Source organism: Schizosaccharomyces cryophilus (assembly GCF_000004155.1).
Source record: "Schizosaccharomyces cryophilus OY26 unplaced genomic scaffold supercont4.5, whole genome shotgun sequence".
NCBI lineage: Eukaryota > Fungi > Ascomycota > Schizosaccharomycetes > Schizosaccharomycetales > Schizosaccharomycetaceae > Schizosaccharomyces > Schizosaccharomyces cryophilus.
The window spans coordinates 447998-464191 of NW_013185628.1; the positions used below are offsets into that span (position 1 = coordinate 447998).

Here is a 16194-nt window from a genome sequence, read left to right on the forward strand (position 1 = left end):
TTTGTTTACTTTAAGGGGTTACGCATTTGTCTACCATACCACCACACCCATCCATAGCAAGAATCTTAACATTCTCAACCACGTTTGAATGATGGAAAATCCACAATCTGTTCAGTTAAATAATTATGTTGGTAAGCAATTCGAGATTCAATGAACATATAGTACTAAACTATTAGGCTTCGATTCCATTACTTCCCAAATCAACCGTAAATTAGTCCGCCGTGGATTTCAATTTAACGTTATGGTAGTGGGTATGCTTTTTCCTATAGCATTCTATTATAATGTATAAGCTGCTAATTGAATTTCAAAGGTCCTTCTGGAAGTGGAAAGAGTACACTTGTTAATACCTTATTCTCTGCTCATTTAATGAACAGCAAAGGCCGAGTTGATATTCAGACTCCATATCGCCAGACTACTGAGATTAATGTTACCAGTCATGGTAGGTATTCTTGGATCTCGAGTTTCATGTACTTTCTTGCTATAACTACGCGTTGAAGTTCGAGTTCTCCCCTTCTTTACAATCCAATTTATAATTACTAACTAATAACTTAATTAGCGGTACATGAAAATCGTGTTCAATTGCAGTTAAATCTCATTGATACACCTGGTTACGGCGACCAAATAAACAATGACAAATGGTAAGTGAGACGAGGACTAGTATGAATATCTAACAAAATTTCTAAAGTTGGGAACCTATTGTCAAGTACATTCGTGATCAACATTCTTCCTATTTGCGACGTGAATTAAACTCTCATCGTGAAAAGCGTCTTCAAGACACCAGAGTGCATTGCTGTCTATTCTTTATTCGTCCCACTGGTCATTCTTTACGCCCTATTGATATTGCTGTCTTGAAACGCCTTACTGAGCTCGTAAACGTCGTTCCTGTAATCGCCAAGTCAGACTCTTTAACTCTCGAAGAGCGCGGTGCTTTCAAGCAACAGATTAGAGAAGAGATTGCAAAGCATGATATTAAATTGTATCCTTATGATAGCGATGATATTGATGATGAAGAGCTAAGCCTTAATGCAGCCGTTCGTAATCTTATTCCGTTTGCTGTTGTCGGCTCAGAAAAGAATATTATTGTCGATGGAAAGCCTATTCGTGGACGACAGAACAGATGGGGTGTCGTTAATGTCGATGATGAAAACCACTGTGAATTTGTTTTCCTTCGTAACTTTTTAATGCGCACTCATTTGCATGATCTTATAGAAACTACTTCCTTATATCACTATGAAAGATTCCGTTCCAAACAACTCAGCAGCTTAAAGGAACAATCTTCCATGGCCTCTAGAATGGCAAGTCCTACTCCTACTTTCCCTACTGACCATCTTCACCCATCTGCTACTATCGCAAATTAGTCTTTTTTATTTCAACTTTTCGACAAGCATTAATATTCAATAATATATTAGTTTATTCTATCTCAAATTTATTCTAAGGTAATGTGGACAAAATCTTTAGTAACCGAATTTTCTTGTTCATCCAACCTAATTGTCAAAAAAAACATCTAAATGTACAGATTTATTACTTAGTAAATACCTATTGTACAATCTCACTGTTGTTAACATTCGAATCAAAAGATTTGCTAATGCTAAGTGTCGGCCTATCAGGTTCGGTACATTCCATAAAGCAATTAAACAGAAGACGGCTGTAATAGCCCTGGACTTGGAACAGCACTTGGGCTTCTTTGCTTATGCGAGGAAAGTGATTTTGCAACGACATAGAGCACTGGTAAACAGAATAAGTGATAGCGGAGTTAGAGCAATCCTCTTGAGCTAGAATTTGAAGCGCTTCAAGTAAATCATTACTGTTTCTTGTCAAAGCGTGACCAATACAATCTAAAGCCTTGAATGTCACTGTTGAAGAATTCGAATATAGAGGAACGTGGAATTCGTCCCTCCAAGAAACGATACGTTCAAGATGAACATTTCCACGAGCCAAAGGTTGTGATAATATCTTTATTCCTTCTCTAAAAAGAGTGTCTGAAATTGCCGCATTGTTTCGAACGTTAAATACTTCAGACATGCATAGACCGTCAAACCCCCATACATTTTGACGCGGTAACAAAGCAAGAACTGACTCACGAATTACCATTGCTAGTAACGTATTTACAAAATTAGATCGAACAGCAGAAGACCAACTCAACTTCCTGAAAGCATTATTAACAAAATTAAAATCGCAGTTTGGGAGGCTTAATTGGCTCACAGCTAGCAAGGCATACGCTAACAATGATTCAAAGGAATTTGGGTTTGGTATAGGAGTACGTAAAGCCTTAACAATACAACAATAAGCGTTACAGTTGTCCAAACGCTTAGCTGCAGTAAATGCAAGTAATGAGTAATTGATACACGGTATAGATTGAGCTAACTGGGGCACAGTATTTAACCAAAAATGCAAAGCAATCGCATCTTCAAATTCAAATACAACAATAGATGGTACAACATAATGAAAATAAAAAGGAGAAACTTCCAAAATTGGAGAGGGCATCGTGACTAAATTAGAAGCGATGGAACCAGCAGAGCGTAAAGATGATGAAGGATAAGTAGAGTTCATGATATTAGACGATGTAGGATTTATAGTTGTGTAGTTATATGGATTCGATGAAGCAGAAGATACGGGCGCAGGAGTTTGCATTTGGTGGTTCGATTGAGGATAACCGGATGGAATTGGATTTGAGTACCCAGTCATTGGAAATGATTGAGGATGCTGCTTTGGTGGTTGATTAAAGTGCGTAAGGTTCGGAGTTATTGAAGAATGATTTACTTCATTAGGGAGAAAATCTTGATGGGAGGTATTGAAGGTAGGATCCGCATTCGCAGAGGAATGGATTCCAGATGCTATAGGTGCAGCATTCATATTGGTGATAGAAGAAGATGCTTGCTGCTGTGGTAGCAAAGCGGCGTTTATATTTACATTAGGAGGAGATAAGCTTTCAGTTGCTTGAGGAGTGGTCGAAGGATTTGGATAACCTTCACATTTGCGATTCGATTTAGAACAGTTAACACAGAATGGCTTTGTCTCGTCGCATTTAATCCTCCTCCGACGGCAAGTAAGGCAGCCAGTCTTGGTTCTTCGCTTAACAGGTTTGAGCGACTGCTCTTGTTGCTGCTTAGCTAGTATAGGAATCGCAGAAGAATTAGATAGAACAGGTGTTGTTCGAAATCGTTTTACAGAAGCGTCTGGGTATGCAACGTAAGGTTTCATAATAAAAACGTATAAACTGACAACGATGAAACCCAAGTATTATCAATAGACTTCAGAGGGAAAAAAAAAAATCAACAAAAAAGAAACAAAATCCCCTGAGAAAAAAGATTGAAACACAGTGGATAGCAAAATATAAAGCTTACTCAACATGAATATTGTAAACGAGCTAAAAACTTCGAAATTTTCAGCTAAAACATAAAGAAAGAATGATTAAACCAAAGAAAACACAACTCAAAAGAAAGAAAAAGAAAAACTCAAAGTTCACGAAAGAGGAACCTTTTAACTAACACAAAAAAATAATACCCCTTCAGCTAACAGCAAAAAAGAAGGACCACAATCAAAAGAACTAGCTCTCAAAACAAAAAATGAGATACAGTCAATAATAGAAACTAAATGAGGAATGAGATGATGGTATATTAGGCTGTTTCAGGCTTCAATTGCAAAAGCTTCCAATTCAGCTGTAACTATGTCCTTACAATATAATTAATTAGTACAATCAGGCATTAGTAAAATTATAACTTATAGATATGACCGTTTTCCTTCTGTCTATTTCTTTTCAAATAATTATTTCAAAAAAAAAAGAAAAGATAAACAATGTTCGTTGTGGTATGGCTGCACTTGGTAGACGAAAGAAAAAAAAAAAAAAAAAAAAAAAACAGGATGTAACACTTTTCAAGTACCATGGCTATTTTCACCATAAAACTGATAATTATCAACAATTAAAAAATAAGTCTAAGCTTTATGGAAAGAATTATCATGTAGTCCGCTTTTTTTGCCTTCCAAATAGGAAGCATAAAAGTAAATAATACAGGCTTTTTAATATGTTTACAGAAACTTATACAGAAGTGTGTAATTATAGAATAAATTCATGTATTGTCAATTTCTTGAAACTTCAGTTTGTACCATACTTATTCCATAATTGGATGAATTCACAGGAACCAAATCAGCTCATCCTACTTAAGTAGTTTTATATTTAAATTTGCTGATTGGAGAAGCTAAAACCCTCAGTACAGGATACACGCATTTACAAAATATATAAACATGACCGAGAAAAACCATCAACGTCTCGTCTACACAGGATGAAGTAATAACATACAACTGTTCTATTTTTCGCACTTTCAATTACTTCCCATCAACACAATACAATGTGTCTCAATGTCGTACTACTCCTTACCAATCTAATTTTCAACTATACCATGGATACAGTGTTCAGTTAAAGACCATTAAGTAACATATTAGTATTAATCATAAGAATTTATCAACGTCATTAATGCATTAGGCAAATAAATAGTCAGCTCATTAAGAGGATTGGTAACCGAAAGGACAAGGTCGATCATTGAACGTTTGTAAGTATATTTTGTACATCACCGGATAGTCATATTGGAAGGTCCAGCTTTAGCAAATATTCCAGTCCTCTTCTTTGTTTCACTGTCATTTACTCGCCAAAACTTCAAATTTTCATCACTAGCTGCTGTAGACAAAATTCGTCCATCGGGTGAGAGAGCTGAGTATAATACTCTGCTATCATGTGCGGGTATATCCACTTGCTTAGTGACACCTGCCGTGCCATAAGACCAGACCGACAAATTATTATCAGGAAAACCGTGGGTGGATATAACTTCTCGAAGTTGAGGGCTCCATGTTAGCGACGTTACTTGACTACCAGCATCCACTGTGTTGACTCTCGATCCGGTAGCGGCATTCCAGAAATGAATCTTCTTATCCATCGTACCTCCACCGGTTGCTAATAGATTGCTTTGCCAAGGACACCATGCTACAGCCTTAACAGCCGCAGTGTGATTGGTTTTTGTAAACTTAGGAATAGACGATCTAGCATCCCAGATTTGAACCAAATTATCATTACCACCAGAAGCTAACTGAAGACCATCCGAACGCCATGCCAGTCCACACACTTCACTCTCATGTCCCAATAATTCGCCCACTTTGTGCTGAGCAATACGGACATCATGATGGTGAATAGCACCTGAGCGACTGCCACTGGACAGAATGTGACGATCCCAAGCCAAAACACCTACCCTCGCCTGATGACCGGCCATCGTTCGAAGCTTTTTTTGAGACTCAACGTCATAGATCTCAACCAATCCATTACCAAGTCCTACAGACAAGAATGTACCGTCTTGAGACCATTTCAACCCAGCTACATAAGTAGATTCATCCGTTTCTGCTAAACCACGAACATCACCGCTGTCGGCATTCCAAACGTAAACGTTTCTCTCGAGTGCGATAGCTACATCATTCAAATTAGACCAGTCTAATAAGTTCAAGTAATAATCATCAACGATGCCAGGCGCATCCAAGACTCGCTCTGGCGTGGTAGCAAACTTGCGCTTTGTCTGTGAAACAACGGGTTTTTGAGGTCGGTTATATTGAGCACGCAAATCTACAGGCTTCTTTGATTCAGGTGCATCTGGTTTAAAAGCAAGGATGCGTGTATTTAAATCCAAACCACAAGCTTCGGCTACTGATTCATTGTACTCAGCCGACAATTCATGTTTTTGATTACTAACAAATGCGTTAGCTGAATTTTGTCTTGAAGGGATGAATCTGTCACTGTGATTCAAGCAACGGTGTTTAGCACGAGGAGAATTCACTGCAGTCGGCAATGACCAGTCAGATGCAACGACATCAAGTTTTGGTGAGCCTCGGACAAAATTGAAGGAAGTCTTTGTTGGGCTTTTTTTCGCTGAGCGGCTAACTTTACCCAGAAGAGCCTGCTGGTGCAGAGGCGTAATTGGACTATTTGGATATACCAGAGGTCTCTTTTTCGTAGGGGTAGAAAATTTAGAAACATAAGACAAATTGCTGCTAACGTCCATATTTTATAGGAATACTAATTTTAAGTATAACGACAAAAATGCTTAAGAGGATAAAGAGAGACTAAAGAAAAAGAACGACGAAGAAATATATGTTGGGTGTAATCCAAGAATCTATTGACAAGGTCTCAGTATTTTGTCAATGTCTTCTTTTACTTTTTACTTTTCAAGTGACCAGCACCTGTGTGTAAAGAAAGGAATATAAAAAGGGAAAATCAAAACAAAGAAGGAGACCAGCTCAGAGAACAAAAAATGGCAATTAATTGGAAAGTTCCAGCTTTCCTTTACCACATTCAATATAGGACCAGCCTAGGAGAAATAAAATGTAACAGAGAATTTAATTCTGCAAAATCGGGATTTTTGAGTCTGTTAGTGGTTTGTTTACACCAAGTTCCAACCACCTCGACTTGTTTATAATCCAACCGCGAAACCCTTACCCTTCGTTACCCTCGCGACCATTGTAAATAAACAAGCATGTAAACAGTGAGCGGTGACAGGGGGATACAATTTGCAAAGATTGAAAGAAACGTCAGTTGCTATGATTGCAGTTGAGTCTTCCTTTGTTTTTCTTACTCCATTCGTAACAATGCAATTTTGGGCATTTTAAAGAACAGATCGATGAAATCTTTAGTGGATTCTGATCGCTTAAAAAACCTATAGTAAACAATGGACACATTTCAAAAGAAACGACATATAGCATTCCTTCAATCCGCTACCCATAGATAAAAAAGTTCATTTGTTTAATTTCAATTTCGATTTTACTGTTTCATATCGATTCTTTTCTCTTCTTTCCCAGTGAAACAGTCTGTAGTTTTGCACTACATTGTAACATTATATCATACTGAGGTTTTCTCTCTTATATGAATCAAGAAATTCTGGACATTATTATACTTACCAAAATTCTTTCTTTTGAAAGAGAAGACATTTTTTCCTTTTACATAATTCTGCTTAGGCTTCTGATGGCTGGTAGTTGGACTCACCACCAAATGTCAACTTTTTCCATTTCACATACTCGTCTAATATGGCTGGTATAGCGCTGAATATCGTATGAAAAAAAACCCCTGAGTTATAATCCAATTTACTATAAAGCCGAGGAAATCTGCAGTTATGTTCGCCAGTCAGTTCACATTTGTATATTACTTAGGCTTTTTGGTGGTTCTCCAAAGGTCGGTTGTAATATTGGTTAACTGCTAATTGAATCTTTTTAATACCTCAGTATTACAATCGGTATTTTCCTCATAAGTTGAACCATTGATTATAATAACCTTGCGGTGGTTATTCTTAGATATATTCTTAATTGGTCTATAATTTCTCCGTTGTTCTTTTGTATATATAATTACTCTTGGACCGTATTATAATAGACAATGGGATTCTCATCTCGATCCCTCGCTTATTTCTTAGTGGGCTGCCTTCAACTTGTTACGGCTTCTCCATTGTATGATGGTCCAGAAGTTATGGAAGCATCATCTCAAAAACTCGAAAAACGTTCAACTGATGTCTTCAATCAAGTCATTGATACATCTGATCCATCAACCCTATTTGGCTCCGCAAGCCATCCTTTGACCCCAGCCGGGCTTTCCGAAAGTGGAAAGCCTACCGAAACAAACAAGTTCTATGATAACCTTTTGATCGGCTCAAGAACCTCTTTTCTCTATGCTGACCCATACCGCTATTGGTGGCAGTCGTCCATTACTCATTCTGGTATATGCATTGCTCATACTGATGAAAATCAACGTGTCTTCGACTGGGGTAGCACCGTTCCCAATTTCTATTATAATCCAATTGGTCTTTGTTCTTTAGCTTTTGGTGGCTCTGGATTGACTAACGCCATTGCTCCCCAGGTCGACGAAATCGATCAGTTGTCCGCTCGCGTAAATTTCAACTGGGGTTCTTCTTCAATGAAAATCTCTTTGGTCGAAGGTTTGGCCTTTACCACTGCTGAATACAGCAATGCCGTTCCCGAAATCTTCACATCTACATTCTTTATGAATGCTGTGGTATCGGCTTCTGGATCCTCCGCTACTCAAAAGTACAAAGTCACACTGTCCGATGGTCATATCTGGCTCATTTATGTGTTTGGTGATCACCTTACTTTGAACGCCAACGGAAACCAAGTTCTTGTTGGCTCAAACTCCTTCAATGGCTACATTCAAATAGCAAAGATTCCCTTTGGCGATACTAAAGCTGAGTCTATTTATGACCAACATGCAGGCAGTTATGTAACTGGTATTTCTGTTTCCGGTCATGTTGATGGCGACACAGGTTACTATACCTTCAACCTGAAGACTTCCGGTGATAGTTCTGTTACGCCTTTGCATTTCTTGTTGCCCCACCAAATTGAATCACTGTCCTCTGGTGCATCTACTACCGATATTTCTTTGGTTTCACTTGTTAGTGGCTACGCGACAGCTGTTGCCGGCAGTTCAATTACTTTTGCTGATACTGTTCCTAAAGATATCCATTTCTTGCCCTGGTCACCTGAGGGTAAGAAGGTTGGTTATTCAACCGATGCACTCAATATGATCACCACTGTTGCTGATCAAGAGGTGAACGGTGATATGGCTGCTGAAAGTAATTTGGACTCTATGTATTATAGCGGTAAGGTTCTTGCCAAGTATGCTATGCTTTGCCTTACAGTTAACGATATCGTTAATAATACTCAGACGAGCAATACCTGTGTGCAAAAGTTAGAAAGTGCCATGGCTCGCTTCGTCGATAACAAGCAAATTAATCCTTTGGTTTATGATTCTACCTGGAAGGGCGTAGTCAGCAAAGCAGGACTTTCTGGCTATGCAATGGCTGATTTTGGAAATACTTACTACAATGATCACCATTTTCACTATGGTTACTTTGTTTTGACAGCTGCCGTTATTGCTCATATTGACCCTAATTGGTTAACTGTTGGTAACAACAAGAGATTCATCAATTCGCTTATTCGTGATGTTTCTAATCCCACTAGCGATGATCCTTATTTCCCTGTTCAAAGAATGTTTGATTTTTACCATGGTCATTCCTGGGCAGGAGGTCTCTTTGAGGCTAATGATGGCAAGGATGAAGAATCCACTTCAGAAGACTATAATTTCTTCTACGGTATGAAGTTGTGGGGTGAGGTTACCGGTGATCATGCTATGGTGGATCGTGCAAATATTATTCTATCTGTTTTAAAGCGTGCACTAAACAAGTATATTCTTTATTCGGATGGAAATGTTCAACCTAAATCTATGCAACCTAACTATGTTGCTGGTATTACCTTCATGAACAAGATTACTCACGTTACCTACTTCGGAATGAATCCTGAATATGTCGAAGGTATTCAGATGCTTCCAATTACCCCCATTTCCGCCTACATTCGAGAGCAATCTTTCATTAGAAACGAATGGAACAATATGCTTATCAACGCTCTTGCAACAGCTAGTCCCCCTTGGAGAACCTTGTTGTATGCTGATTATGCTATTGCAGAACCATGGACCAGCTACAACTATTTTGCTACACCCGCCTTCCAAGCTGGCTGGTTAGATATTGGTGCTTCTCGTGCTTGGTATTTAGCATTTTCCGCTGGTTTGGACGGTAGAAATGCTGTTTACTACCCTACTGACGTTTACGCTTCTGATTCCGATTCTTCTTCCTCTTCATCTGGCTCTAGCTCTTCTTCAGCTTCTGTTACTACCACAACAAGCCAGGTTCATCGAACTACTTCCGTCACGAGCTCGGTTAGCCTCCCAACCGACGGTATCGATACCAGCTCCACTGCTGTTACTATAATTTCCGTATCCAGTTTCGCACCTGTGCCCACTTCTACTTCAACTTCAAGCTTGAAGATTTGTAACAAGGCTGTGTACGATCCATCTCTATATGTCTGCGATGATGATGTACTGTGCCCTATAGTGAATGGTGTTTCATACGCGAATTGCAACGGTGCTTGCTATAACCCAGTTCATTACGGGTGCTACAACAACGCTTTAGGCTTGCCTACAGGCACTTCTTCTTACACTATATCGTCTTCTATCCGTACATCTGCACCCACCGCAGGCACTTCCTCCGGTACCCCTTCAACAGATACTAATTTATCTGAATCACCTAGACCCACTTCTGGAATGCATACATGCGGTGGTACCATGTATGATGCTAGTGCTATTGTTTGCTATAAAAATGATGTTCTTTGCCCTGTTATTGATGGTGATGTCTATCAAGAATGCAACGGTTCTTGCTACAATTCCTCCAAGTTTACCTGCAAAAATGGTTCAGTATTTCACAAAAATGGTTCAGAATCTTCCACTGCTAGTGCCACTACTGCCACGAGTGCTACTCCTACTTCTTCGTCTATTACAGCAACTTCTCCTTCTGCCACAGCATCTTCTACTCCGATTATCGCTCAATGTGGTTTGGCTTGGTATAATTCTATGAGCTATGTATGCTATGGTAACTTACTCTGTCCCATTGTCGGTAATAAACCAATGCAAGCCTGCGGTAGCGCGTGCTATGATTCTGATGCTTATAATTGCCTTGGTGGTAGACTTGTTTCCAACTAAATTGAGTGGGCGCTATTTGAAAGCAGAGACAAGCAATGATAAAATGCTTCCGCTTACATTTGTTATTTTTATTTTTGTTAATGAACTGTTTCTTTACATAAGAACACGTCTGGTACGTGTTACAATATGGGATTAACATAATGATGCTTCTGCATTTGCTTGCTGCCTTTTTTGTGAATGAAAAGTAAGGGGCTAATCAGTTAATCGTATATTTTGTGCATATTTGTTTGGGTCTTTTTGATAAAGACGTTTGATGGACTATTGTTCAATTTTTTGAGAGAATTGAATCTCTTGTTTGGGTGTATATAGATATAGACATACATATAGACTGTATAGACACATACTTATAAATATTATTTTTAATATCAGTGTCACGGTAATAATCTCACACGTTATGAGAATGTTTATCGAGCGGATATAGTAAGTACAATTACAGGATTGTATGTTTCAATATGGACAACTTGGAACTACGTAGAAGAATAGTAATAACGTCCAAGGATCTGGTTAACTAAATGAAATATATGAAAGGTCTCTGTTCCCATAGCTGTCCAATTTGTTTTTGTCGTATTTTCTAAGCTTCGTTTACTATTTGTAATATTTTATCCTTAGCCTTATGGCATTTGTTAATATTCAGAAATACGCTTTGATAATTTTTTGTAATACTTCAAAATATTTATAAAGCATCTATCGTAACATTTGGTATGTAATTATTCGGTTTCAGCTAGGTATCGTTGAAGCATTAAGAAAAGTAGCAACTTTTGTGAATTTTTCCATATATTTCTTGCAGAAAATATCAATGAATTTGAAAAATGAGAATAAGAATAATAGTAATGATAAAAGAAAAGTAATTTCTTAATGACTTTTGAAAAGGATTAACGACTGGTTCTCAAACGCGTCAATTCCTCGATATTACTTCATATGTTCATCTGATATGATTTCTACATCTAGCTCAGTGATATGGAAAAGGTGATATCGTTTTCGAATTCAAACTAAAAATAAATCGTTCTTCATACTTTAACATGAAATATAGATCAAATTTACTGGGAATGTTTCATGATAGATTTTATCTGATCATGTCAGTCCACTTCCTTCGTTGAAGTCAATGGCACCAGGATCTATCACATCAATTCCATAAAGAATACTTCAAATGAACAGAAAACCAATCGCTCATCCTTCATCCTAAAAGGTCTCTCAATCATTTCTTGGGAATGTAGAAGCAAAGCGAGCATACAAGTCGGAAACTGAGCATCAGCCAGCTCTATTCACCATAAAATCCGGTATTATGTAAGTCCCAAATTTAGATCACGAGTTACCTTTTCATAAATAAATCTCTAAACTAGGTAAAACAACTGTATAAATACAAGCATGCGTTACTAACTACCTTGTTACTAAACGTCTTCTTTTACAAACGAGTCTTGTGAAAAATATTTTCATCATTCAAATTCAATCATACATTAAACCTCAACACCTAACGAATCATCACCATAAAGGACCTTTTGGCGTAAAAGATCCATCATTTAACATCGTGAAACAGATATCCAAAAATAATTTGGAAATCAAGTAAATGGAATAATGGGATAAACAACCAATTTTAAACAGCAACACCAATGACACCGCAAGCATTGCGACCACCGGCGTTACCGGTCTTCAAAGACTCCTCGCTTGTACCCTTGCCGAGGTCATCTTCTCCAGCATGAATGACAATGGTACGGCCAACAATGTTGTGAGGACCAAACAAAGTGATGACAGCGTCTTCAAATTTGGTCTTGACATCACCATTGGCATCAGTGGTGACATTACCCAAGTCACCGACGTGACGGACAGAGGCAACACGGTCACCATGAGTAGTGCCAGTGGGATTGAAGTGAGGGCCAGCAGAGGTACAGCCATTGGTGTTGTCACCGAATTGGTGGATATGGAATCCACGCTTGACATTAGCATCGTTGCCCTTAAGGTCGACAGAAACAGTGACAGGGGACTTTTCGTTTTCTTGTTCGAAAGTCACAACGCCGTTTACTTTGGTATCACCACGGAGAACTGCTACAGCTTTCATTTTGGAATAATTCAAGGGGAATATTTTACACAGGATGTTTCACTTGAGAGTGGAAGTTGTTGAATTCCAAGCTGACGTGGTCACCCTTATATATAATCTCAGGTAATACCACTTTATACATCCAAAATTGACCTACATGCCCTTTTTTTATAAAATTAGAGATTGTTGTTTTTTAAATACCATGCACTTGAAAATTCAAATGTATCCACACTTGCTTCCCTTAGCTTGGTATGACAAATCACTCCAAAAACATCAGTTTGGTTTCGAGAAAATCAGCGTCAGTGCCTGCCAATCATCCAAAGCATCACCAAGTCAGCTAACCCTTTCGTATCGTCCTTGAAGGAATTTGCTTTCCACATCGGTAATCTAGTTTACAAAATGGAACGTAGCGGTGCGTCCTTCCATGGAACATTCATATTTGCAAAGTTTCCGTATTCATATTTACGGATGCATAGCAATTTTTCTTCGAATACGGCAAATAGACTCACTCATCCAACCGAGCTTACCTCGGAAAGCAGCAATTTGAGATCAAATGGGGGTCAATCGCCGAACGCTTAAAGAAACGAGAGGAAGTGTAGTCTCATAAAAAACAGCTTCACACCATGTTCCACGCGGGGGGTTTTGTTGAAGGAGCATATTCGCTCCATCTTCCTTTGAAATTTATTTGCAAGGAAAACAATAAGTAAGTGACTATAAATTTAAGACAAGGAAGACATCGAACCCTTAATTTTTTATATTCATTAAAAATAATAAAAACCCAGATGCTTGCTGCAAGTTTACATTGTGCTTGTCTGACGAAAACTCTGGAGACCAATCTTCATACTTAACGACCCACTATAGCGCAGGCAAAATGGGAAAGGATAGTAGGTGAATGCTTGATTTATAGTTAACAAAAAAGATTGACACATTCGCAATTCGAATTCCGTGTTTTTATTTGATGAATAAATGGTAAAAAGGCTCACGGGCACGTAATTGAGAGAATTAAAAAGACCGATGAATTGCTGATGCATTTTTGCTATTCCCGATACAACAAAAGCCTCACGAGCGACTTTTGCGAGTTCTTTTTGAAAGGTGACTTAACTTGTTACTTTGTAGATCATTCACGTAGAATAAAATTGCTTATTAAACATTTCCTTCTCTCCTATATATATATATATATATAATAAAAAAGAAATCGGAGATTCATAAAAAGAGAAAAAAAGGGACTAAAGTGTAGGCTTTGATAAATACTAGGCCGATTATAATTACAATATTATATGCGTATAGGGAACTCCCCACAAGTAACAGTAACGAAATAGATCGGCGTAGATCTGGTAGATTTGCGGAAGTGAAAATCTGTAAACAATGGGTAAAACAAAATGTAAGATTACGGAAGCTGAAATCAATGAATAATGAAACCCCTGTTTTTAACGTTCGTAATCAAGTCTTTTTATGTCTCGAATTTACTTTCTAAGTCCTTATATTTATTGACATCGGTACTCTTTGCAGGTGGCTTTGCTGGAAATCGACGAATTGTATTAGAGAAGGAAAACAAGAGAAAGATTCATTGGCAACTAGAGTTAATGTCTAGAAAGTATCAGTAAACGACGTAGACGTTTCAACTACATACTGAATCCTTGTTGTCTTACGTTTCTTTTCATCCAAGAGAGCGCTAATGGTCTACATTACTTATGCTAAAAAAAGTTTTTTTATTCTTTTATTCTTTTCGTTTATTCATGATTTTTTTCATTTCTTTTTCTGTGCGTTCAGAATAGTAGAAACGATACCCTACAGGTAACAGAGTATACCCTGTTACTTTACCTCCACTGCATCTTCAGAGGGTCCACCTTCAGCAAAATTTTAGTCTGTTATTTTTGGACATAATTTCTTTATTTTTTCTCATTTCATTATAGACGGTTTCATCCCTTTTGTTAAGAGATGTCTTTGGAAGCAAACGTAAAGACGGCTAGAGACTCCTTCATTACTCTTCAAACACTCTCAGTCAAGGAACGAGATGAAGCACTAGACATAATTGTAGAAGAGCTAATATCGAAAAAGGACACTATACTAAAAGCTAATGCTGAAGACATGGAGTCTGCAAAGAAACAGAATGAAGCTGGAAAATTGAGCTCATCTATGTTAAAGCGTCTTGACTTATCTACTTCTGCTAAATATGAATCAATGGTCCAAGGTGTCTCAGACGTTAAAAACCTCGACGATCCTCTAGGCCGTGTTACTTATGGCTGTCGCCTTGATGACAACTTGGATCTGTATCGTGTTTCTTGCCCCGTTGGTGTGCTTTTGGTGATTTTTGAAGCTCGCCCAGAAGTAATTATCAACATCACCGCTCTCGCCATCAAGTCTGGCAATGCAGTCGTTTTGAAAGGAGGTACAGAGTCTACAAAGTCTTTTGCTGCTCTGTCGGAAGTTGTACGCTCGGCTCTCTCTAGGAGCAAAGTTCCTCAAGGTGCAGTACAACTAGTTCAAAGCCGTGAAGAAGTTGCTCAACTTCTTCAATTTGATCGCTATATCGATCTTGTCATTCCTCGTGGCAGCGATAAATTAGTTCGCTACATCAAAGAAAACACCAAAATCCCTGTCCTTGGTCATGCAGATGGTTTATGCTCTATGTACGTTCATGATGATGCCGACAAAGACCTCGCGGTTAAAGTTGTTTTCGACGCTAAAACTGATTATCCTGCTGGCTGTAATGCTGTTGAAACTCTCTTGGTTCACGAAAATGCGCTCACCACCCAATTCCCTTTAATTGCCGAAAAATTGGCCCAAGCCTCCGTGGTTCTTAAATGTGATGACCGCTCCTTTGAGGTTTTAGAAAGGGTTCCTTATGCCGCTTCATTGCTCCAGCACGCTACGGAAAAGGATTATGATACTGAATTTTTGGATTATACTCTAGCTGTTAAAACAGTTTCCTCATTAGAAGAAGCAATGGAACATATTAATGCCCATGGTTCAAAACACACTGACTGCATCTTGACCTCGAATGAATCTGTTGCAAATAAATTTATGTCTGGTATTGATGCTTCAGGTGTTTATTGGAATGCTTCTACCCGCTTTGCGGATGGCTTCCGTTATGGCTTTGGTACTGAGGTAGGTATCAGTACAAACAAAATTCACGCCCGTGGTCCTATGGGATTAGAAGGCTTAACTATATATAAGTATCAACTTCGTGGAAAAGGACATGTTGCTTCCGCCTACGGTGTCGGTCCTAATAAGATCCCCTTTAAGCATGAGCCCCTTGATGTCCATCATATTTCTGAGGTTACCAAATTGGAAGATTGAGCTTCAATATGTCTCTAGTTTCTGTTTTATGAAGTTCACTTCTGTTTTGGAAAAGTCCCCTCTTCCTTTCGTTTTAATAATTTGTTCGTTCCATATAATAAATTCAACTTCTGTTGTCTTGCTGGGTAATTTCGTATAAATGAAAACTATGTCAAACGTCCCGCTGTAAGTATAGTATATAACATAAACAAAAAAAAGAAAAAGGAAACATCTCGACTTATTTATAAAATATCTTCAATAAATCCTCTGTTGGAAATAAGTAACAATGATACCTGTAATCTGTCCTTCAAGGTGACCG

At 38.3% G+C, this 16194-nt stretch overlaps 6 protein-coding genes across 6 annotated transcripts; 3 read left to right on the forward strand and 3 right to left on the reverse strand.

Annotated features, from left to right (window-relative positions):
• Nucleotides 1–21: 21 nt before the first annotated feature.
• Nucleotides 22–1450, forward strand: SPOG_00691 (septin Spn2). The gene is made up of 5 exons (XM_013168866.1): nucleotides 22–131; nucleotides 177–251; nucleotides 311–439; nucleotides 557–638; nucleotides 686–1450. The coding sequence occupies exons 1-5, from the start codon at nucleotides 89–91 to the stop codon at nucleotides 1356–1358; spliced, it is 1002 nt and encodes a 333-aa protein (XP_013024320.1). The 5' UTR covers nucleotides 22–88; the 3' UTR covers nucleotides 1359–1450.
• SPOG_00690 (transcription factor Moc3) lies at nucleotides 1379–3818 on the reverse strand. Its single transcript, XM_013168865.1, has one exon. The coding sequence runs from the start codon at nucleotides 3199–3201 to the stop codon at nucleotides 1537–1539; it is 1665 nt and encodes a 554-aa protein (XP_013024319.1). The 5' UTR covers nucleotides 3202–3818; the 3' UTR covers nucleotides 1379–1536.
• Nucleotides 3819–4401: 583 nt separating this feature from the next.
• SPOG_00689 (sleepy Slp1) lies at nucleotides 4402–6419 on the reverse strand. The gene has a single exon (XM_013168864.1). It carries the CDS (start codon nucleotides 6036–6038, stop codon nucleotides 4566–4568), a length of 1473 nt encoding a protein of 490 aa, XP_013024318.1. The 5' UTR covers nucleotides 6039–6419; the 3' UTR covers nucleotides 4402–4565.
• Nucleotides 6420–6737: 318 nt separating this feature from the next.
• SPOG_00688 (endo-1,3-beta-glucanase Eng1) lies at nucleotides 6738–10941 on the forward strand. Its single transcript, XM_013168863.1, has one exon. The coding sequence runs from the start codon at nucleotides 7400–7402 to the stop codon at nucleotides 10562–10564; it is 3165 nt and encodes a 1054-aa protein (XP_013024317.1). The 5' UTR covers nucleotides 6738–7399; the 3' UTR covers nucleotides 10565–10941.
• On the reverse strand, nucleotides 10722–12680 carry SPOG_00687 (superoxide dismutase Sod1). The gene has a single exon (XM_013168862.1). It carries the CDS (start codon nucleotides 12615–12617, stop codon nucleotides 12156–12158), a length of 462 nt encoding a protein of 153 aa, XP_013024316.1. The 5' UTR covers nucleotides 12618–12680; the 3' UTR covers nucleotides 10722–12155.
• A 1407-nt stretch (nucleotides 12681–14087) lies between these two features.
• SPOG_00686 (gamma-glutamyl phosphate reductase Pro1) lies at nucleotides 14088–16140 on the forward strand. The gene has a single exon (XM_013168861.1). The coding sequence runs from the start codon at nucleotides 14535–14537 to the stop codon at nucleotides 15894–15896; it is 1362 nt and encodes a 453-aa protein (XP_013024315.1). The 5' UTR covers nucleotides 14088–14534; the 3' UTR covers nucleotides 15897–16140.
• Nucleotides 16141–16194: the final 54 nt, after the last annotated feature.